Below are 23,671 nucleotides of genomic sequence, written 5' to 3'. Positions count from 1 at the left end.
CTTTTGCAAAAATTTCTACATTAACATCTCCTGTTTTTACAGAGCATCAAAGTTAGTTGGCTACCTCCACCAACAGGCACACAAAATGGATTTATTACTGGCTATAAAATCCGACACAGAAAGACTACCCGCAGGGGTGAGATAGAAACACTGGAACCAAACAACCTCTGGTACTTGTTCACAGGTCAGTGTTCATGACGTAGCCTTACAAGGTTTTGATGAATTAAATGGTTTGGGAATAAAATATATTTTCACTTCTAGGAAACATTGATTTCTTTGTTGGCAGGTGTCATTTATTGGGCTGTACAGAAACAACCTTTCTATTCTTTTATTTTGTTTTCTCCTTAATGCTTTTTTCATACAATTGTCTCCTAGATCTCATCACCTTAATGTATTTGAAAGCAAGTTACTATTGTTCAGTGTAAACCTAGCTTAGTTTCTCAGACCACTGAGTCAACAACACATTCTTTATCTCAGTACAATGTTATCTTCCACACATCGTTTTTTCCTTCACCCCTCTTTTTTTATTTTATGGAGGAAAACCACTCTTCCCAGCATGAAAGATCGAAAATGACACTTTTTTAAAAATATAATTGTAATGCTAAGTGTAAGAAGCCAAATCAGTACTTTAAAGGTAACATTAAATTAAACAAAGAATAATTTTGATTCTTTTCTGGTGAAGGATGTTGTCACAGGACAGCTTGAGCTGTATTTCTCCTTACTGGCCCAGCCAAGACACACACTATCAGGCTTCCAGCTTCCCAGTCATTCCCATTCTTTGGTGGAAACCCTGCCTCTCATTCTCTTCTGAGTGGGGTATTTTCAGGCTGTACAGTTCCCTGCCTTCACCATGTTATTCTCAGCACAGGCAAGCTGCCCAACCACCTGTTTATTTTCTCTTCAGAGATGGTTAATAGGTGTAAGCTACAGTTATAAGTCACCATGCAGGGTTTTGGGTTTTTTTCTGTACAAGACTACTTTATTCTTAAGCTAAAAGCGCTACAGAGGTAACATACTAGAAACAATAAGTAATCTGCAGACATACTAATAATTTACCAAGGTTCACCACAACCCGGACATGAATTCTGGTGGAAGCAGCCCTTCACATCCCCTTGTGGTTACAAGTTCCTCACAGTTTCGGTTCACAACAAGCACAAACTCTGATGGACCTCAGGAGGCCCAATACTTCCAACCCCTCCTCCCCCCGGAGGATTTGGGACCTTTGTGGACCAGGATTCTGTCTATTTGCTTGATCAAAAAGAAGGCTCTGAGCCAGTTTAAAACCAGGCTATTTATCCAAAAATCCCAAAGAATCCAGTTTGAATTACTATATATGCATAACTCTCCTGGGAAGAAGCTTCAAAAGGATGATAATGGAGGTTATACATTAGCATCTCCTTCCCGACTAGAGAAGATACATCAATTCCACAATAACACACACACACACAATTTTATTTGTAATACAAATTGCATCCCCCAACAAAGTATTATTCTCAATGAGCCGTCTAGTCTTAAAGTCTATGAATAATGTTTAACTTGTTTTCGCTAAACTTAGTCTTTATTCTGTAATGTTTGCCCAGGGATTCACAGGTATATTTTTATATTGCACAAGGAATATTTGTTTATGGTGAAAGAAGTTAGGTTCCTTAGGTGAAACCAAGTTTCTGCCCCTGAAAAATCCCTATTCCATTTATTTTAAAATAGAATAGTATTGTTTGAGATTTTAAAATATTTCTTGTGTCAGGAAAGGGCGTATCTACGGGACAAAAAATACATTTATTTTGAAAATATACCAACTTTCTTTAGAGTCACAGAAAATCAAAAGCAGATTATGCTTTTCACTTAATTAAAACCTAATGATGCAAGTATGAATAGTTCTTAGGCCACATCTCCACTTGCCATGCTATAGATTGATCGTCTGGAATTCAATTTAGTGGGTCTAGTTAAGACCCACTAAACTGAATGCTGAGGGTGGCTCTGGTCAGTGCCAGTACTCCTTGTAGTCATAAGGAGTAAGAGAAGCTGATGGGAGCATTTTCTGTCATCAGCCTCTCATTGTGAAGACAGTGCCAAGCTCTGCTTAAGGTAAGTCGACTACAGATATGTATTTTATGTAGCTGAAGTGGCGTACCTTAACCTGATCTTCTGGGTCTAGTGTAGACCTGGCTTTACTCATGTAAATAGCATCAAAGATAATGGGATTACTTGAGTCAGGTTGCAGACTAGTGTCTATCGGCTACAAAAAAGAGTAGCTTTGGAGACATACAACATTCATGCATACTGGGAAAGGATGAAAAATTTCTATGATAGGTAATTTCAAAATAAAAAGTTGTGGCTGCTCAGAGCTTTGGAGTGTTAGAAATGCTCCTGATGGTGATGAATTAGATTTTCTGCATTTCAAAAAAATAGAAATTAGATATTGTATTTTGGGAAAGTAATGGAAATACCTATTTATATATTTAGACTTAAAAAACAGCCTACACAGCCTCTCATTACTATATGATCCAATATAAACATATTTTAAAAAAATAATAAAATGATTGTTACAGAAGCTGAACTATAGAGTTGTTTTAAATGGATGACTTAAATATTCAGTTATAGATTTTTTTTTATATTTGGAATGCAGCTATTTTTGCAGGATAATGCAGAGACCTGCAATAGTAAAGCAACTTAGAGTTACAACAAAGATTTTAAAAGGCTGTTGTCTGTTTTATTGTAGGTTCCAATGTCTGATAAATTGCTGCTTTTAATTTTTTAATAATTTTTTAATAGTTCTTCATTAGAGAATGTTTGCAGCTGAACATAAGTACAGGTTTTCTTGTATTTCATTGTCAGGGTAGGCTAAAGACAATCATAAAACACTGATCGAAGGTTTGATAGCCAGATTGCTTCACCATATCCACATGTGGTACAGAATGGAGCCTAAGAGCTAAACTGAATTGGTACTAATCAGCAACAATAATAGGAAGTTATTGTGACCAGTGGTTCCATTGTAAATGAATGTGCCTGTAGCAACATACCTGTTATTGCCGTTCATGTAAATGAGCATATTAGTGCAGAACTGTTCACATACCCAACTTAACATGGTAAGGAAGTTGTAATATTACTGAAGACTATTAACTTTGCTTTAGTTCCGATACAAACTTTGGAATCTTGATAAAACTATTTTTCTCTTTCTGTTTGGTTTAAATTGCATTTTTAACAGGGCTTGATAAAGGAAGCCAGTACAGTTTCCAGGTAGCTGCCATGACAGTCAATGGGACAGGACCCTCCTCAGATTGGTATACAGCAGAAACTCCAGAGAATGATCTTGATGGTAATTACATTTCTTTTCAGATATTATCACCACACTCCTAGGTTTTTATCTGACATGTGTCATTCTAATTGTTACCTAGAGCTTTAACCAGATGCTGTGCAGGTCTTGGGTTAGATTCCAATGATTATAGTCACCAGAGCTGTTGTCTGGGTGTTTTTGAGCAGAAAACTCAGTGATTACCTATTATTAAGATTGCCTGCTGCATTCTGAACAAGTGAAGTGGAAGGGACAAGACAAGACAACTTAATTTTATTCCTCCATTTATACTGGTGCGTCTGGTGGGATTTTTTTCCAGTTTTTGCTAACCTTGCAAAATATGCAATCGCAATCATGGATAATAATCAACTAATAGTCCTTACGCTATGTCTCTAGTCTGACCATCAATAAAGATCCAAAAGTCTGTGTTGTAATTATCAGCTATTAGAATTTCATTTCTGTAGGTCATGACTATTTGAAAGAAAATTAGTAAGAAGTAAATCAATAACATCATGAACGATAAACATACCCAGTCAGAGAAACACTTAAAATAATAGTGATGGATCTAACTCAACAAACTGAGCCTATGAATAGCTTGCAGATTATTGTCTTTGAAAAATTTGTTTTCTGACGTTTGGCAATGAAGCCACATAATAAGTGAAAGATGATAGGATTCGACAACCTGAAAAATACTGAATGTAAAAAAAACCAGATGTTGATAGTGACTGAATACAGAGGGATATATTGAATGACTGGAAAATTTCAAGAACTTAAAAAAAAGAAAGGGAAACATCTGCCTACTTTCAAAAGTAAATGAAATGCAAGTAAAATAGAACAAAAAGATGCAAATAGAAATTGAAGAAAAGCTATGGAGAATTATAAAGAAGCAAATATATAAAAAATGTAGTCAGCTGAAAATATGGGGAAACCAAAAGAGATAGAACAAAGTAATAATGGCTCAAAAGCAAAGTAAAGACAAAATCATCTAACGAGGGACAAAGATAAAATGGATGGATGAATAAACAGGTGATTAGTAAAAAGGCAACAGGAGATTATGTTGCTTTTTTTTTTTTGACTGAGTATCTTTCCTGATGATCTTACAACCAGCACACCTACCGTAAGCATTTTTGCTTCCTCAGCACATCCAATTCCATTTATATGGAGGAGCTAGGAATGAATCTATTTGGCTTATTTCACTCCTAACATATTGTATTCAATAAAAATGTTAAAGAGGTGATGACACTTTTGAAAGTGATGTGACCAGTCAGTATGGTCACAATATGCTATGGTATCTGGTGATTTATGCTATCATTCTACTAACTACTATTTTGGGTGGATAGCACTTTCAGAAATGACACATAACTCAAGATGAGAGCAGCTGGCCACTTATTTGGAGTTAGATCTTAGTAAGTAAAAAATAAATATATTCTAAACATCTCTCCATATTTTATATCATGGCTTTTAAAAACAAATACATTCATTTTCTTTATTTATGTTGCAAAATGAAATAATGCATTTCTTGGAAAACATTTGATTTATTTGCATTTAATCCACATCAAATATAATATTTGTTTTCCTCCAACAATATGTATATATATGCACGCAAAACTGCTAGTAGCATAATCATAGGGTACATGCAGGGAAAATGAAAATACACTGATAATCAAATTAAACTGAAGACTTTTTTCATATATTGTATCTAAACATTTGCATTTACAGGACCAATGAAAAATGTGTAGTTGAAGCTGTAGTAATATGACACTTTGCATGCATTGTGTTGCATAATATATATACTACTGAGATAATTTGATACACTCAGAGGAGAAATCAACATATTACTGTAGTTATGCAAAGTCCTGCAACTGTCAGCTAAATAGTAGAAATGTTGTTGCACAGATTGTTAACTGCAATTCCCTTTCTGCTCCTGTGGTTTATGCAGTTTCTCTTGCCTTCACTGTAGATTTGCCTGGCATAAGCAACAAAAAGATGAACAGTATCTTGGAGAACTACACTAACTCCCTATGGATATTCCTTTTAATTAGTGTGGTTTGTTAAAGCGATTAGAAATCCAAACATCACTGCTTATTCAAGGTTCCCTAGAAAGCTTGTGTGCCCTTACTGACAGCTGGGAAGTTTTAAATATTTATTTTTGAGCCTCAAATTTTGTGCTTTTAAAAAAATGGAAATTTAGTTTCCCCAAAGGGTCTGATTTAAATAGCTTCAGCAAGAATGCAAGAGATTCAAGTTTATAAAGGTATCCTCCAGGAAAGCAGGTTTAGGATTTTCAGTTTCTGCTTAGTGCATTGAACAGATGGAAGCTATTATACATATTAGTGATATGGTTTCACTTCAGCTCTAAATTAGCATTTAAGAGCATAGCAAAGTAAACCTGTATTACAGTGCAGTTTCTTCTAAAAATGATTTGTGGAATACAGGAGGAAAATGAAAATAATATAAACTAGCCTTAATTATAACTCTAAAATATACAACTATGAACTCCAGAAAACCTTGTACCACAACTGCTAAAGTGACCCCAATATAAATAATTTCCTTAGTGCTATCACTTAACCCAAGGAAATAGGGACCTTTAAACATTCAACATTGCATGAATGAAAGGCATGTGTACTTTGACCATTCAGTAAAAGCAGAGTCACTGGTACAGGATGAAATAAAAAGGATAGCACACTATAGAGTGAAATTATGGTACATTATAGGGTTTCATTTCTTAGAGACTCAAGCTTGACTACATGGCACTGCAGAAGAGTGCTGTAAATTGCAAACTCTAACTGATCCATGTATACTCTGCTTATTTGCTTTGATGTACCTAATTTGCTTTGATGTAGTCCTGTTTTAAATAGGACTACAAACTCAAACTAGCTACCTTTTAGTTATCATCAACAGGCTCTACGGCATACACTTTTGAAATGCTGTGCAGCTCAGATTCCCACAGACCAAACTGTGGCACCAAGAAGAGAAGCCCTAAGATTCTCAAAATGTTTATAGTGGAGAAGTTAATAACGAAGAATCACAGTAACATGAAGTGTTTCCTAACCTCAGGCATAAGAAATAGTAAGAGGTTTTTCTCATTGGTTCTATGTGTCAGATTCTGCCTTTGCATACTTCTGTGCAATTCTGATTAATTTTGTTAGCTGGTGCACACACAGAATTTTTCCTTCTATGAATGAGGACGGGAGTCATCACTTTATGGTGAGAGAAACTCCATGCACAATTACAGAGTTCAAGGAGAGTGGAATCTTTATTCATAGTAAAAGCATTTACAAAGAAAGAAGTAGAATGGAGATCTGTCAAAGCAGATTTGAGGGTAAAAAAATACCTGGTAATAAGGCTAAGAACAAAAAGCTATGCACGTGGATATGTTCTGTTGCATTTTAAATTATAATCAGGACCACTACCAGCCATGGAAATGGGGTGCTGGAACAATTTTATAGTAGAGATACTGAGGGCCATTGAATCAAACTGTATACGATAGAAGCCACTTCAAGCCAGGATGTGTGGAAGCAACTATGCATGGAAATTCTGCAATCTTGCACATAATTAAAGTCACTGGATGGAGTCATAGTATAGTGTATGTGTGTGTGTGCGTGTGCGCACGCGTGCGTGCAGAATCTGAGTGGTGTTGCATTTCTATTCTTTCTGATTGCGAACAAAACCTTCAAATGTGAACCAATTCATTTTGTCTCCATGAGTCTGCCAACAGGAAACAAGCACTCCCAAGAGTAGATTGTTAATGCTAAGAACTTAGCTATACAATGGCACTACTGTTTAAAATTGTATGAGACATGTATTTGAATTCATTCATACAACCATTTCAGCATATCAGAATAAAGTTCTTTGAACCCAACAGCAACCTAGGGACATCTATGCTAGTGTTGAAATCTCCATGTATTATATAAGTGAGATGTAAAGATTATTGTTTGATTCCAATAGCTTTTTGACTGTTCTGATTTCATGAACACCTTGAGATTCACTGCTTCTACTGTGTGCAAGGAATCCAGTATTGACTCATTCTACGACTTTCTATTACAAGGTGCAAAACTGCTACTATATGTCTGATTCTTGTAAGAACCACTTCTGTCATTTTAAAAATCATCAGTATTCAATGACAGACCTTCAAGGACCTCTATATTCTGCATTGAAGAAAAATGTGGAGGTCAGAGGAAGATGAATGGCAATTGTATTTGATTTTCAGTGACACTTCTGGTGAAATCCAGTTTGTGTTTTGTTATTACTATTCTTCAGTGCATTTCCTTCATTCTTAAAGTTAAGAACATGTATAGTAATGTTAAGGAAACTGAGTGCAAAGAACTTGTGTATCAGAATGGTAATGTACTAACCAGATAGAGTAGTTCTTCAAAAAACTTTAAATGTGTTAAGCAGAATTCATTTAAAATCTCATAAAATACCAAGGACACCATTGTACCATATCTGACAATAGGACTGAAAAGTATTAATTCCATCTTTTTATGGTCTTTTCCAAGATTTATTGTGGGAATGCTTCACAATCTCGAAATGTCTTTTGTCAGAGTTTACACCACCATTGTATACCGCTTTCCCCAGTCATTTGCCTATTATATTACAGGCCTCTTCATGGGGGGGAAATAGTAGTTTGTCTCTTTCTGCTCTCAAAAAGACAAGCTACTGTGCTGCTCTTCTAAAGAGACTTGTGATATGGTAGCTACTATACACTCCAACAAAAGGCATTTAGTCATCTATTCTTTAAAATAAAAGTGGATTCACTGAAGACAAAATGTGCTAGTTAGGCATTAAGTCATTAAGTGCTACATAAAAAAGCATACGCCTTGAGAGAGCCTGTAAAAAAGTATCATTGTATTATTTCATTTTATTATCTGAGTGCTGTTGTATTATTCAGAGCAGCCTCCAAGCCAAGATAGGCATGTCCAAGAAAGTTAGAGCTTCCTCACTCATAATTAATGTTACAATTTTCACAGGAATGAGATATGTCATTTCCAGAAAATGCTATCATATCACTTACAAAGTCAACCACTTCCTTAAATACTGTAGTTAAATGAGTGGCCCGTAAGTCATCTACCTGATTTCAACAACTTCAACATTTTTATGGGGATTTTTTTATCAATTCCAAACGTTTTCATTTCCCACCTTCCTGAATAATATCAGATCTTCCTCATATCTATAAACTAAAGATAAGATGGACAAAAGGATATTTGATTATTAAGAAAAGGAGAAGGTATCTTACATGTTGAAGAAACTTCTCAACATACTTGTTGCTGAAGAATGTAGTTCAAAACAAGGGTGAATGTTCAGAACAGAAATTGCATGTAGACTATGCATGTAACTGTGGATTCCTGGTTACTTTCTTACAATGTATTCCTTAATTTATACTCTGATTTGTGAACGGTAAAACTCAATGTGCAGGATATTAATGAATCCTCTCTTTGTATCCCAGAATCTCAGGTTCCTGATCAGCCAAGCTCTCTGCATGTCAGGCCATTGACCACCAGTATCGTCATGAGTTGGACTCCACCACTGAATCCAAACATTGTTGTACGTGGATACATCATTGGCTACGGAGTGGGTAGCCCATATGCCGAGACAGTGAGAGTAGACAGCAAACAGCGCTACTACTCTATTGAAAACTTAGGTGGGTATCTTTTTTTTTCTTTCATGATTAAAAAAAGAAATTATTTCTGGCCTTTATTAATTTGGGGAACTTTTCCTAAGACGCTACCACTAAGACATTAAATACAAATCAAATTTGTAACCACTTAGGTACATCTACACTACAGGACAAGATAGAATTAAGATGCACAACTTCAACTATGTTAATTGCATAGCTGAAGTCAAAGTAGCTTAACTCGGCTTTTGGTGCTGTCTACACTTCAGGAAGTCAAAGGAAGTATGCTCTTTCTTCGACTTAGACTCATAGACTTTAAGGTCAGAAGGGACCATTATTATCATCTAGTCTGACCCCCTGCACAGTGCAGGCCACAGAATCTCCCAGAATAATCCTCTCACATCTCAGATATTGAAGCCTTCAAATACTTTGAAGACCCCAAGATGCAGAGAATCCTCTAGCTGTGATCTGTACCCCATGCTACAGAGGAAGGCGAAAAACCTCCAGGGCCTCTGCCAATCTACCCTGGAGGAAAATTCCTTCCCGACCCCAAATATGGCGATCAGCTAAACTATGAGAATGTGGGCAAGACTCATCAGCCAGACACCCAGAAAGTTCTCTATAGTAACTCCTATCATCCCTCCATTGACCTATTCCCACTGATAATGAATGGACAATTAGTTACCAAGATCATGTTATCTCATCAAACCATCCCCTTCATAAACCCATCTAGTTTAATCTTGAAACCAGACTTCCCTTGCTCCTCATGAAAGCAGGGTTACCAGCATCAACCTGCAGTGTCCCTCTTAGCTGTCTTAAATGGACCCGCTAATATGAACCCTGGAAGATCGATAGCAGCAGCTTTGATCTTCTTCTGTCGTGTAGATGTACCCTTAGGGCTCGTCTACACTGGCCCCTTTTCCGAAAGGGGCATGTTAATTTCACAGGTCGTAATAGGGAAATCCGCGGGGGATTTAAATATCCCCCGCGGCATTTAAATAAAAATGTCCGCCGCTTTTTTCCGGCTTTTAGAAAAGCCGGAAAAGAGCGTCTACACTGGCCCCGATCCTCCGGAAAAAAAGCCCTTTTCCGGAGGATCTTGTTCCTACTTCGAAGTAGGAAAAAGATCCTCCGGAAAAGGGCTTTTTTTCCGGAGGATCGGGGCCAGTGTAGACGCTCTTTTCTGGCTTTTCTAAAAGCCGGAAAAAAGCGGCGGACATTTTTATTTAAATGCCGCGGGGGATATTTAAATCCCCCGCGGATTTCCCTATTACGACCTGTGAAATTAACATGCCCCTTTCGGAAAAGGGGCCAGTGTAGACGTAGCCTTAGAGACAGAGTTTGCCATGTTATGGTTTGTGCCAACACAAACAATGGTTAATATTCAGCTGCCAATAGCAGAGGCTATCATGGTTTCACTCCTGCCATTGACCAAGACTGGCACTTGGTTGTCTTCCTGTAATGAAATGGTAACACTATAATTCTGCAGCATAAATGTCAGTGAAAGTGTTTATAATCAGGTTACTGGAATAAAGTTGCATTTACAGTGGGGATGAGGCCTTAGTTACATTACATTCATAACTTTTGAAACAATATTCAATAATAGATCTTAAATCATTACAATTTCTTAGTCTAATGAGCACATATATTCTCTCGTAATGTGCCTGAAGATATTGCTAATTCATCTTTTGCTTGGCCTTTAAAAGACTATGAGATACATCAGTGATATTGCTTGAAAAAAGAAGAAATAGAAATAGTTTATCATCATGGAGTTTAGAACAAATACTTCAGCTACTAAACTGAAATCATGCATTTATTTGTCAGTGATTGATTGACATTTTTCTCTGTCCTTGATAACATGTTGAAAACTATGTGAGCCAGATCAGATATGATCAAATTTCCTTTAATCAAGTGATCATGTTGTGCAGTAGATCTTTAACTGATGATCCAATGAAGATAGACTCCAAAATATAATCAGCCATTTATAATTTCTGGACTGCAACTTTGGTGGCATATCAGTTTGGGTCCTTCACTTCATAGCAAGTCTACATCTGAATAAGCCCATTACCAGCTTCTGTTGCTGTCCTCTCCCCATTTTGCACAGAGCAGAAACTAGAAATGCTATTCCCAAGGCTGGTCCAAGTTGGAATTTAATGAAAATCACAGAACTTATAATGGGTATCTATTTAAAAAGTTGTAAAGAAATAGTCTATTATTCCATTGTTCCACTCTCTCTAATAGTTCATATTGATGCTGGGCAATGGTATACAGAGAATTGGATACTTTGGTAATGAACTACTAGTATTCTAGTATTGGGGAAATGATTCAAAGTTTGGATGGAGTCATGAGAAATAATCAGTTTTCTTTTTTCTTCTATAGCATTTTTCTTTCAAGGTAATATTTTCTTGTCATTTAATGTGCATATGTGATGTCCTAGGTATGTTCAAATGCTTTAGAAATATTAAATCTCATAATGCATCTCTATGTTATGGCCAGGCACAAAGGTTAAATGAGTTTCTAGAATGTATATAGGTAGTTGTTGTGATAACTAGGTATGGAACCTAGAACTTCTTGTCTTCCAGCTGTCTTCTCAGATCACTATGTACACTTTTAAAATAATAGAATCCAACAGCACAAGAAACTAGATATGCTTCAACTCTATGGTTACCTGGTTCTCAAGAAAAGTCTCAGACTGGCATTTGCTACTATACAAATAAAACTTTTCTTTATACTTGGGGGTATGTCTAGACTACATGGCTCCATGGACGGAGCCATGTAGATGAGTTTAGTAGACATAGGAAAATGAAGCGGTGATTTAAATAATCGCTGCTTCATTTACATCAAAATGGCCACTGCGCTGTGCCGATCAGCTGTTTGGCGGCACAGCAGGGCAGTCTGGACCCGCCTCTGTCGAAAAGGCAAGCCTTTGTCAAACGCTCTGCTAAACCTCATTACAACAGAATTACCTGTATCCTGCTTCAGAAGCCTTTTAAATCTGCACTTGAAAGGGAATCCTCTGAACTGTCATTCATGCTAAAATTCAACACTCTTCGCAGGGGGCTCAACAAAGACTCTGGCTATCTTACCCATTACAAAGATAGCCTCCCCAATTATCACCTCTAATACCATTAGCTCACCTTTCCTCCCCCCCCCCCCCCCCCGCATCCCCTTTCTGTTCTGAAATTTGATTTGTCCTTTTCATATGTGTTCATTTTTTAAACTGTATCCTTTGGTATATATGGTTGTGACTATTTTCTTCCACTATTTGATCTGAGGAAATGGGTCTGTCCCACTAAGCTCATCATCTAATAAACCATCTTGTTAGTCTTTAAAGTGCTACATAGTCCTGCATTTTGTTATAGGTCAGTATGTTCTTGGGAGTCTGGCAAGGCCCCAGGAGATGGTTATACAACCACATTCTTTCAAGTTTTTAATGAACACCTTTTTCTAAAGATATTGTAACTACCACCTGAAATAAATGCCTTATAACATGGCTTTCTGCAGTTTCAATTAGTCTAATCTATTGTCATTTCTAGAAATTACTCTAGTCATGTTTAGTTACAAATAACTGATTCACTGAATGTAGCCTTTTTTTTTTAACTTACTGAACATCTCCAGCAGATCAGGATTTCATCAGTATTCAAATATATTGGACAATTTTTGTGGATGTTTAAAGTCTGGTTTGATTACAAATATTCAAAACAAAAAAGTGTAATTTAGTTATGATTTTCCAGATACATCATATGCACTTGTTCCCTACTTGGCCGAGGGACACAAACACATCATAGTGCAAAATTTGGTATGTGTACTTTTTCAACTTCATTTCTGTGAATACTCACTTATACAACTTTGAAAATAATTTTCTGTGAACAATTGTGCTAATTAAATTCAGTTGTGTAAATGTTCACAAAAGAATGAATCATAAAGGGATTCAATGAAAAGACTAGAGAATTCTTTTAAAAAGTAGATCAAATGGATTCCAGCATTTCTGATGTTGTTCACCTAACTCTACTCAAGATCACTACAAGGAAATTACTACAAAACAATTAGACGTTGTTTTCAAGAATATAGAGATCAAAATACTGACAGTCTCTCTGACAGAAGGGAAAAAAGATAGACATTATATGAAATCATCAGAACTGTTGTAAAATGTCCTACAACTCATACATATTAAGGGATGATAACAGAATACATATACAATATGTAATATGATTAAAATAAATTGTGAAATTTCAGACCTCCCTTCCCGCTACAAATGACAAATTTCTACTACCCCATTCAACACCACTGCTCATCAGAGACCAAAGTAAATCCAGCCTCAGAATCAAGGAGCATCAACCATCTCCTTTCAGGCCACACACTTCAGTTGTACCCAGTAGATAAGTAAAACTGAGAATCTTGCCTTTGTTTCAGGGCCCAAATTAATTCTTAATCTGACCTCCCTATGACTGAAATGCGCTGTGGTGTTTGTTTTGGTTTGTTTATGCTTTGGGTGTTGTTTTGAAATATGCTAAATATTTAATTAAGCATAATTTGGATTCTAGAGCAATAGATTTGTTCATTAATGAGCAATCAGATTTGCCTGACATGATTTACCTTGCACAAATCCATGCTGATTCATTTCTGTGGCAAATGTTTTGATACTTGGGTGCCTAAATCCATGTTTGGAGATCATTTTAATTAATAGCCTCAGGGAATTGGCTTTTATGAGCTTCTTAAATGAGGAAAATACATTGCCTTCATGAACTGAGGCAACAGGGACATCTTAGGGGAGAATGGTGAAGAGCTTGAAAATGGGAATGAGGATCAGCAATTCTAGTTAAAATTCAATGGAAAATGTAGGTGCTTAGCCCATCTGAAAATCAGGACCAGTATAGAGGCAACATAGTGACGTAAGTGAAGCATGTGTAAATTGATGCGAACGGACATGAATATAAATTGAGGAGATAGCTGAGTGGGCCTATAGCAGGAAAAGTAGCCAACAAATTAATGTACTGTTGGACAGAGCTTGGATACTATAGTAGTGAGGGTAACATAAGAACTTGAGAAGAATAGAGTGTAAGAGTTAGGATTGAATAACGAGGTATAAGAGAAAGCAGGCCCATCACACACTGGCAGAAATGAAGGTAGAGCGTATTAATACTCTTGTACAAATCAGGCTGTCAAAGATGCTATATAAATGTAGTTCATCACATGATTTCACAATTTTACTTAGACTTCTGTAAACACCATATATACATGCATAAATTCAAGTATATGTTACCTTCATAAATCTCTTTCCAAGAACATACCTATGTGTTCAGCACAGTACAACTCTCAATAAAAAAGTTCTTGCCCAAGGAGAACCTTTGAGTTCCTTTGAGAACCTGTAGTCTGCTTACTAATTCTGACATGCTAAAATCTCCAGTCACCTGCCATTTAACAAAAACAAAGGAACCAGTTAGTCAGAATTTGTTCCTGAGCATTTTTTCCCCTCTACTAAAGTTTTCCACAAATTAGGTTGATCCAACATGCAGAATGGGCAATGTAGTCAATGGTACACTAGCTAAAGCAGGGGTGGGAAAATTCCAGCCTGCGAGCAGATCTGGTCCATAGGATTAACCTCTGGTGAGACCTTACATCTATATTTACCTGCACCTCTGCAAGTATCAGACAATTGTAGCTCTTGTTGGCGATGAACGGCGATCCACAGCCAACTAGACCTATGACCATCCAATACCTGCAGAGGCTTAGGTAAACATAGCTGCAGCTGCTATTTTTTATTCCTCCCTCCCCACTGACCTAAAGGCTTCAAGTCCAATATCTTGTACAGCCGGTCCCCAAGTTGCAAACGGTCGAGTTACAACCGTTCTTATTTACGACTGAAGTGGTCATAAATGCGGTCCCCAAGTTACAAATGTGATCCGCGCTTACGAACAGCGCGGTCGCCATGTAACTCAATGGGGTCCGAGTTACGAATACTTCGAGTTACGGCCAAGTGTTTGGTCCGTAACTCATTAGTGACTCGGGGAGCAGCTGTAACACCAAATCTAGTGACAGTTAGGTAGGGGAGTGGTATTATAAATGTAAGCAAAAGAAATTGATGTAGACATGGTAGCATATGCAGGCAAACAGAGGAATGGATTTTAATTGGCAGGCCATAACTTTATTAAATGTAAACTCAAGGAAAGGGGATCACCCACCCTAACAGACATTAGGTATTGGGATTGTGCGGCTCCTAACATCAAACCTGTAACTTGGGATAGATTCTGCTCCACCTACCTGTAGGATTCATCTTATTCTTCTGCGTTCTATAAGACAGGATAGAGGGTACTAACGGGGGGGAACTTGGTGCCCAAATGCCATTTGAATGTCCCTGTCCTTGGAACACAAGACTCCTCAGTAAAATCACAGGGTTTTTCTTCACTTCTGCAACAAGTTGCAATGAACTAAAATCCTTACAGAGTACTATCAATAATTAAATCCTGTTTCTGTTTAACTTAACTGTGTCTCCAGGATGCTGTGATGGGGGACACTCTAGGCCACTTCCAATCTGGTGCTTAGGGGAATCAAATTCCTTCCTGAAACAGGTGATAGGTCATATGCACATCATCTGCAAAACACAAATCTTTGAGATAGGAGTATAAAACCGAGAGGGTGGGGCTGCTAGAACAGAGCAAAAGGAAAGTCTTGTGGCCAAAACTAGAGTTTAAAAGGGGCGGATGAAAAATCAATCAGCTTCCTTCCTCTCCAAGCAAGAGAGGCTAGAAATGTTTAAGGATGTAGATACTCTGACATCTCAGGATGTGTTTTCCTCCTATCATTCATGTCCCAATCATCACTGGCCTCATCAGTTTTCCCACCTGTTGATATGAATGGCATTAGTTTTGAGAAGGGAATTGAAGGAGTGGAGGGATCTTTGAAAGGTGTTTTCCCTTCCTACTCCACTATACTCTTCCTGAAAAGTTTTATCCAACACCCTCTTTTAACTTTCTCATGCTGTGGTGCAAGTTAATGTAATGCTCTCTCCTGGGGCTTTCAGTACCATGGGTTCACAAGAGGTTTTGCACCAATAAGGTGCTTTTACTTGAGCTAAAGCTGCTACCAGTCATTTAGGCCCTAGTTTTAAAAGGTATTTAAAGATGCAATGAGGTGCCATTGACTTCAATGTGAGGTAGGTGCCTACATGCTTTTCAAAATCCTACTGTGTTCCTATCAGCAGCTTGAGATAGCTGAATACTTTTTACAAATCTGGCTCCAAGACCACCAGCTGGCAGAAGTAGCAGATTCATAACTCTCTTAATGGACTATCCATTAAGTGGAGCCAGAGACCAACACTCTCCAGGAATAGGTCATTTTAGCAGGTCCAATGAGTACAGGCTCTCCTCAAGTTACAAACATCTGCACATACAAACAAAAGCTCACCTGCAGCCTCAGCAGGGGAGAAGGCAAGAGGCACAGGTGGTGGTGAGCAGCACAAATGCAGGATGGAAGAGAAGAGGGCAGCTGTGAGTCCGTGGATGGAGAGAAGTGGAACTTTGAAGGGGAAACCACCATTTCTGTCCAGTGGCTGGGTGCACAGCCACCCCCTGCTTCTCTGGAGTCCTCCAGCTCATGCCACTCATTGCTTCCTGATGAGCAGGGACTGGGTGCAACCTGCAGGGGGAGAAAGAGAGCAGCCGGGGGATGTCCGGAAGTCCCCTTCAGAATCTCCACCTACCTCCTCATCCTCCTCTAATTAAACTTGCCTTTCCACAAACATCAGCATTCAAAGTTAAATAAAGAACTATTTCTACTATTTTTACTGCAAATATACAGTATTTAGCTAAAATATGGGGTAAACAGGCTTTTGTGTGCTCCCCTTGGAACCTAAGTACCATTTATAACATTGTTGCTATGGGAAAATATGTCCCAAGTTCCAAACAACCAACTTACAAATGAACTTTTGGAATACAACCTGTTCATAAGTTGGGGACTTCCTGAATGTTATTTCTCTCAATCACTGTCAATATCATACCAGAATATGTGGATCCTTCATAACATACGATCTCCCAAACAAAAAATCATGCTTTAAATTATTCTTTTTCTCTCATTTTAATCGGTCTACTTGTACCTCATCTCAGGTTTTCATGAGCTCTTTGCACCTCAGAACCCTTCTTAATTACCTAATCTGACTTCCACTGCTGCTGCTACAGAAGTTTCCCAAGCAGTACAGCTTGAATATTAAATAAATCACTTCAAAAGCATAAAGGACAACACTCATTTTGTCTTCACAACTGTTTGGGATGCTCTTTTGTATAGTGATCATCCTGAATATGATTAGATGGCAGTAACACTTGAAAGAAAGTCAGAATAAATTAAGAAGAGTGATAATTCTCAGAGAAAGTGACCATACTGCCTGGGCCTGTCAGAATATAAAAATCTGGAATGAGTTCAGCTTTGTCAGTGAAGAATTTGTTGTATTTGCTTTTGCAGTGTTTGAAAGATATTGTATCAGTCTCATAAATTTCAGGAGCAATCATCTACTGCTCTGATTCAACCCATTCCGTGTCAAAGGAATAAGTGGTTGACTGATTCCCAGATGAATAATTCTAAGAAGGACCATTTGCCAGGTGCTGTCATTTTTACCTTATGGGTATAAATAATAAGGTTATTGCCTTATTGAGGAACGTTTTAACAAATGCGCAATACTGGAACTTTCACACATACCCATTTTAATCTTTTACGCATAAGTTATAATGATTTCCTTACTGATCCAACTCAAAAGGCATTAAACCTTGTAATGAGACGAGTGGGCTCACATCCATGGAGCTTTGTATTAAAACTTACTCATAAAATCCAAAACTGAAAAAGGATGGGAAAGATGCATGCATTTATTAACTACAGCTATTGACAAAAAGTTTCCAGTAAGTGAAAAATGAATAAATCCGGAACTGAGACAGCTCATTCACTATAATAACCTTAATGAAACATTTTATTATTTTCAAAGCCTTATTTTTTATCAACAGCATATGTGAGCGATCAAATAAACAATATTAAACAATAATGTAAACATATGGAAGAACAGACAGTGTACTACAAAGGGTAGTGTATGAGATTGGAAGATATATGTTTTAGTCTCAGGGTACAGCTAATCTGCGGGAAGTTTTCAGGATACCATCTCTGCTGCATCCAGGGAATGAGTTTACTCTTCTACTTTTTTTTGTGGAAGAGAAATACGCTCTTTTGGAAGCCCCTGTGTTCCTCATTCTACAAGGAAGAAGGGGGCTTCTGAAAGAAGGTTTTTTTTTCCTAAATTTGGCCCAGTCTAGTTGGGCCAAATGTCGGAAAAGCCTCATTGGACAAAAGAATCGGAAAAAGGTACACAAAATGCATAATGCATTTTGCGTACCTTTTTCTGACAAAAACTTGTAGTCTAGCCGTACCCTCAGTTCTGCAATGGACCTGCTGTAGGACTTTAAGCAAGATACTTTAACTCTCTTTACCTCGCTTTCCCTGATAATAATGTTTCCTTTGCATTATAAAATAGCCTGAGAGCTGTGTGTGAAGTACCTATTAAAAAACTTCACGCCAGAAAACTACCTATTATTGGTCAAATATCAGATGAACACAGTACTGAATTTCGGTAAATTAAAATGTACATTTAATTGTTTAAAGTACTTCTTTTCCTTTACCTGTCCATGAACAGAAGAAAAAACATCATTTGAAAATCTGGGCCAGAAATCTTATTTAAAAGTATATAGTGTTGCTGTACTCAGCATTGCAAAACATAATTTATTTAGCTCAAGTCTCATTTCAAAAGTGATTTAGGCACTTAGGAGCCCAAATCCCAAAGGCTTACGAGTATCAAAATCATTTTTGAAAATGAGACTTCATCTCTGAATGCAGCAGTGCCTGACTACTTTTTAAAACATGGACCTTTATGTTTAAGCATGTTAATCTGACCTAAGAAAAAAATCAAATTGACTTTGGCAACGTGAAGATAGTTTATCTATGAGCACATGAAAGGGTTTCTTTGGGAAACAGTAGTACAAATACTATTCTCGTGTCTCTTTTGAATGCTGACCTGTTGTCCTTTTTCACAGTTCCTCAAACTGAATCTCCTAAAATACAGCCACTGTACATAATCTAGATAAATATTTGTTTTTCTGATTTAAACTCCTCAAATAAGGAGTTCTTGCTTCATTATTCCCTATAAACACCTTGTACATTTTTGGCACTATCTAGAGGTAAATCCTGCTTTTAAATTTCATAAGGATATTTGAATACTTCATTAAATTGGGTGTTTCAGTTATGTGGAGCTCCTAAATTTGCAGGTTCAAACTAAGCTCCTGTGTTGCTTTTAGGCGGCTAGATAGAAAAGGAACTCCACTACTCTGATGTAGAACAACTTTGTGGATGTTTTTAATTTGTTTAATCCCAGTGCAGCTAAATGGCTGTGTGGCATAGAAGCTGTCCATATATGGAAATAATGACATCCACAGTTTAAGTTATGGGATGTAACCAACCTTTTTAACCAATAGTTTGGAAAGTAAGGGTTAAACTATAAATAATAAGCACCAATGCTATTCATAAAACTCTCACATAGACACATTTTAAATTATACATTGTAGTACTATATCTTCATGTGCTACTTCTGAGGGATTCTACACCAAAAAAAGAAAAATCAGAATACAATATTTTAAAATTCTGCACAATTATACCTATAAATAACACAAGATAATCATGCCAGTTTCAATTATTTTGATAATTTATTTCAAAATACCTGTCCACAATTATGTCTGTAACAATATAGACATTGGAAAAGATTCAGGAAATTATTTTTGACAAACAGATTCCTTACTAGGCATATTAATACAGAGTTTTGAATAATAATTAATTTAAACCACAATACATAAACAGTGCAAATTTCAGAAACTGTGCAAAGTCTTAGGGCAGCTGGGGGTAATGGAGGAGCTGTGGGAGAGGGAAGTAATTGCTAAGTTAGAGCCTGGGAATGAACCTAGAGGCTTTTGGGGTGTGAGAAGGAGAAATATGGAACAATTTGGGTTTTTTGGGGGTGGGGGAAGATTGTTAGAGAGTTGGGGAGGCCTCCTCCATACAGACCCTGGATGGACCCTAGCCTCTCGCATTCAGGCATGTCCGCTCCATGGCCATGTCTACACATCAAAATTATTTCGGGATACCACAGGTATCCCAAAATTGCTATCCTGCATCTTCACATGCCACCTGCATCCTTCTTCCTCCTGATCTCATGTATTTTCTACAGAAGAAAAGAAATTGCTGGGGAGACATGAATCCTGTGCATGTGCAGTGGGGCAGAATTTCTGCAAGAATAATATACTCTGTTACATGTAATCACTAGTTGGTATTTTTAAGTAAGGCTTTACTTTTTAAATGGAATCAGTTCCCCTACAGTGCTTGCGAACCCAATGTTGTTGCCTTGTCATCGGTAAGGAGCAGGAAAATGAAATTGATGAAAACAACCAAAGTGAAATTTTCTAGATAGTTTTTGTTTCTTATACAGAATGCAGTGCAAATAACAACAAAAGAATAGAAAGAATAAATAGTGAAAAGTGAATTAGAATTATTTCAAATACCTTCTCATTAATCATGTATCATATGTGAGGAGAATGCGCACAAGAAAATCTTGGGTGTATTAAATTTTATTTAGTTCCTCTTCACTGTGTTGCTACATTACATTATATTTTACGTTGTATTAATTTTGGCTGAAATCTACCTCTCACTAGTAGAACTTGAGTAGGTTTCAGGCAGGATACGTTGCTGAGGTGAAATCCACTTCCCAACCAGCCTAAGGCTCATGGTAGCAGTAGCAGTTGTACTCCCCATACGAACCTGCTCACAGTGGGTATTGAAGCTACTGGTTCAAAGTAAACATGGAGTCTGTGGCATTCTCCCCAACACATGCCTTAGCGTCAGCCTATGTGGAGCCAGTCCAGAGACACTTTCTGAGGACTGCCTATCATGCACCCTTATGGTAGTGTGCTATAGTTCTGAGTCCATTAAACATTAAGCATTGTGGAATGCTCACAGAATTAGAACAAAGCGAATAGCAGTAAATACAAGCAATGGGAAATACAGATGAAGTTCTTGAGATCTGAGGTTTTATTTTAATGAAGATAGCATAAGGAACATCAAGGATTTCATCAAATTCACCTTCCTTTTAACTAAAGATTAGATTGAATTTGACCTTCATACACAAATCAAGCAAATAATTATTTTGTTTTGCTGCACAGAGGGAGACCGCGTGTGAGAGAGAACTTGTTCATTTTGTTTAATCTCTGCAGATGACAGTAGTGTATTCCAACAAAGACATGAAAGGAAACAAAAGTGCTTTTTATTATAGATTTGGGATTTTCTCATCCCTTTACATTTTAAAAACAAAATGGACTAGTATAAATCAAACAAAAACATGTTATGTGTTATGCAGCTCCACTGCCTCCTTCAAAGATTGAATTAAAACACAGGATTAACTAATAAAATGAATTAGAAGCTCCAGGGACTGTTCATTCCATTTCCTTCCTTTGAAAAGTGACTACAAATGATTCTTTGCACCAAACATTAAATAAAATGATTTACCTTCCTTCCTTTCTCCTCCTCCTTCTCCTTGTCCTTATATTGTGGCTACAGATCCTGGTTTTAATTCAGAAATCTAGCAGCATCTATACTAGGGCTTGGGTTGGCTTAATTGCATCTCTCATGGATGTGACTTTTTTACATGCCTAGGTGATGTAGCTAGGCCAGCCTGTCTTAGGTATAGATCAGGCCTCACCCTGCGAAAGAGGATTAACACAAGGTCTATGCCCTATGTTAGTGCCCTTTTAACCCTGGTTTGGAATGATATATAGGCCTTGTCTTGGCCCTCAGCCAGGATGATTTCAGCCGGCTGGTATAATTAGCCATGGTGTTAAAATAGCTCCTCAGGGGAGAAGAGAAATCTTACCACCTCAGTTCACAGGACAGCAGCAGAGTCTCTCTATTGCCACCTATTGCCACAGTCTGAGGGCAAGAGTGGGCTTTAGAAACCTTGCACTCTTTCTTATGTGGGGTAGGCAAGAGATGATAAATCCTCACAGTTGAAGATCTACTAGTCCTTCCTTGCAGCCTGCCAGTCTAAACACCAGTTCACAGAAAGCACCACTCTTGTCATTGCTATTATGGTTATAGTGAAACCTTTATAGAAATAGTGGCCCCACAGAAATCAGGGCCATTGTGCTGGACACTGTTCAGACACCTTGTAATGGGCATACTCCTCTTTGAAGATCTTACAGTCTAAATGGAGAAGACAAAAAAAGGTGGGAGAAAGCAAGTCCTATTACTCCTTTTTCTGAATAGGTGCACAGACAGACATTAGACCAAAAGTGGACTCTGCAGTACACACAGGTTTTCCCTCAAATGAGCACCCATTTGCCCTTGCAGAAGTTTCTGTGTTTGCCTCCCCAGCCATAGAGGGAAAGATCTGGGTTCTAGTGAGAGTGAAGGACACCATAATTTGTGCAGGAGAACAAAAAGACTAGTATAATGCAGTAGAGTAGCCTAATGGCTAATGCACTTAGGCAATCAAAAGACCTGTGTGCTATTCCTGTTTTTGCAATATTAGCTTGCTTAGTGACCTTGGGTGAGTCACTTATCTCTCTGTGCCTCTGTTTCCCCATCTGTAAAATGGAAAGAATGATGTTTACCTTCTTTGTATAGCACTTTGATGTCTAATGATCAAAGGAACTAGATAAAAGATATATAATTAATATTTAATCTTCTAAATAATCATAAAGATTAATATTTAGTATTAATTTTCCTTTTTGCAGCTCAGAACATTCAGGAATAAACTCCTTCACCCCAGTTTCTTGTATAGTAAGTGATACAGGAAAACTTCATGTATATTTGTTCAGAAACATTGGCAAAATGGCAGGGTTATTACCAAATCATAATAATCTGGTGATAAGTAAATGTTCTCAAAGATTTGTTATCTCTACAAAGGCACAGATTCAGCTTGTGCTCTGCCCTAGACAGGCTTACAGTTGTCTCACCTTGCCTTGTCAGACTGGTGCAAATCAGAGCAACATATCCTAAATTCATATGTTCGCATTTCCCTGGATTGAGCCTTTCCTGCTTCCCAAGTCTCATTATTAATTTATGTACATGTATCCAGAGAAATCTTGCACAAAAATGAGTTTACACTACTCACATAAAGAGCTCATTTTACTATGAAGTCAGAATGCCTTTTAGATTATGGTTATTCATTTTTAATTTGTTTGTCCATACGTTTTTTGCTTTAGTTTCTGCTGCACTACTTAACCTTTACTGATTTCAGCTGCGCTTGAAACTTAAATTCCAAACATATATGCCATTTTTTTAGCTTCGTTTAGCTTTATAACATACAAAGTATGCACTGAACTTGTAATGCACCATGGGAGTTGTAAAGGTTCATGTCTCCACAGGGGAGGAGATCTATTTCTATGCATGTTCAAGTCATGGTCATTCTTTGAAAGCTTGTTCACTTTGTTGTGATGCACATAGGATGTGACTCATGAGCAAAATCAGTGAACAGGTATAATACATGATGAGATGACATCTTAAAAGTAACTGTAAAGATGGAATTTACTGTTAATGGGATCTCTTGAACTGCATTCAAATAATGCAGATGAGTGTTTAGCAGAGAAGAGGTAATTTATAATGAGAATCAAGTTCCCTATTTTTTAGAAACAAAATCTTTCCAAAGACAGCACATGTATCTAGCTGTCTATTAAAAAAAGTCTCCAATATAT

The 23,671-nt window shown here is 37.4% G+C and overlaps 1 protein-coding gene across 4 annotated transcripts in view; it reads left to right on the top strand.

The window, feature by feature from the left end:
- The window catches only part of DCC (DCC netrin 1 receptor), a 994,271-nt gene that overhangs the window by 842,987 nt on the left and 127,613 nt on the right, over window positions 1-23,671 (top strand). For all 4 annotated transcript variants that reach the window (XM_075932654.1, XM_075932653.1, XM_075932652.1 and 1 more), the window contains exons 13-15: window positions 43-184; window positions 3,206-3,316; window positions 8,739-8,933. In XM_075932654.1, coding sequence (XP_075788769.1) covers window positions 43-184; window positions 3,206-3,316; window positions 8,739-8,933 — 448 coding nt within the window. The remainder of the gene's footprint in view (window positions 1-42; window positions 185-3,205; window positions 3,317-8,738; window positions 8,934-23,671) is intronic.

This window comes from Pelodiscus sinensis, chromosome 6 (genome assembly GCF_049634645.1).
Source record: "Pelodiscus sinensis isolate JC-2024 chromosome 6, ASM4963464v1, whole genome shotgun sequence".
Lineage (NCBI taxonomy): Eukaryota > Metazoa > Chordata > Testudines > Trionychidae > Pelodiscus > Pelodiscus sinensis.
This window is presented reverse-complemented; position numbering and strand designations above follow the sequence as displayed.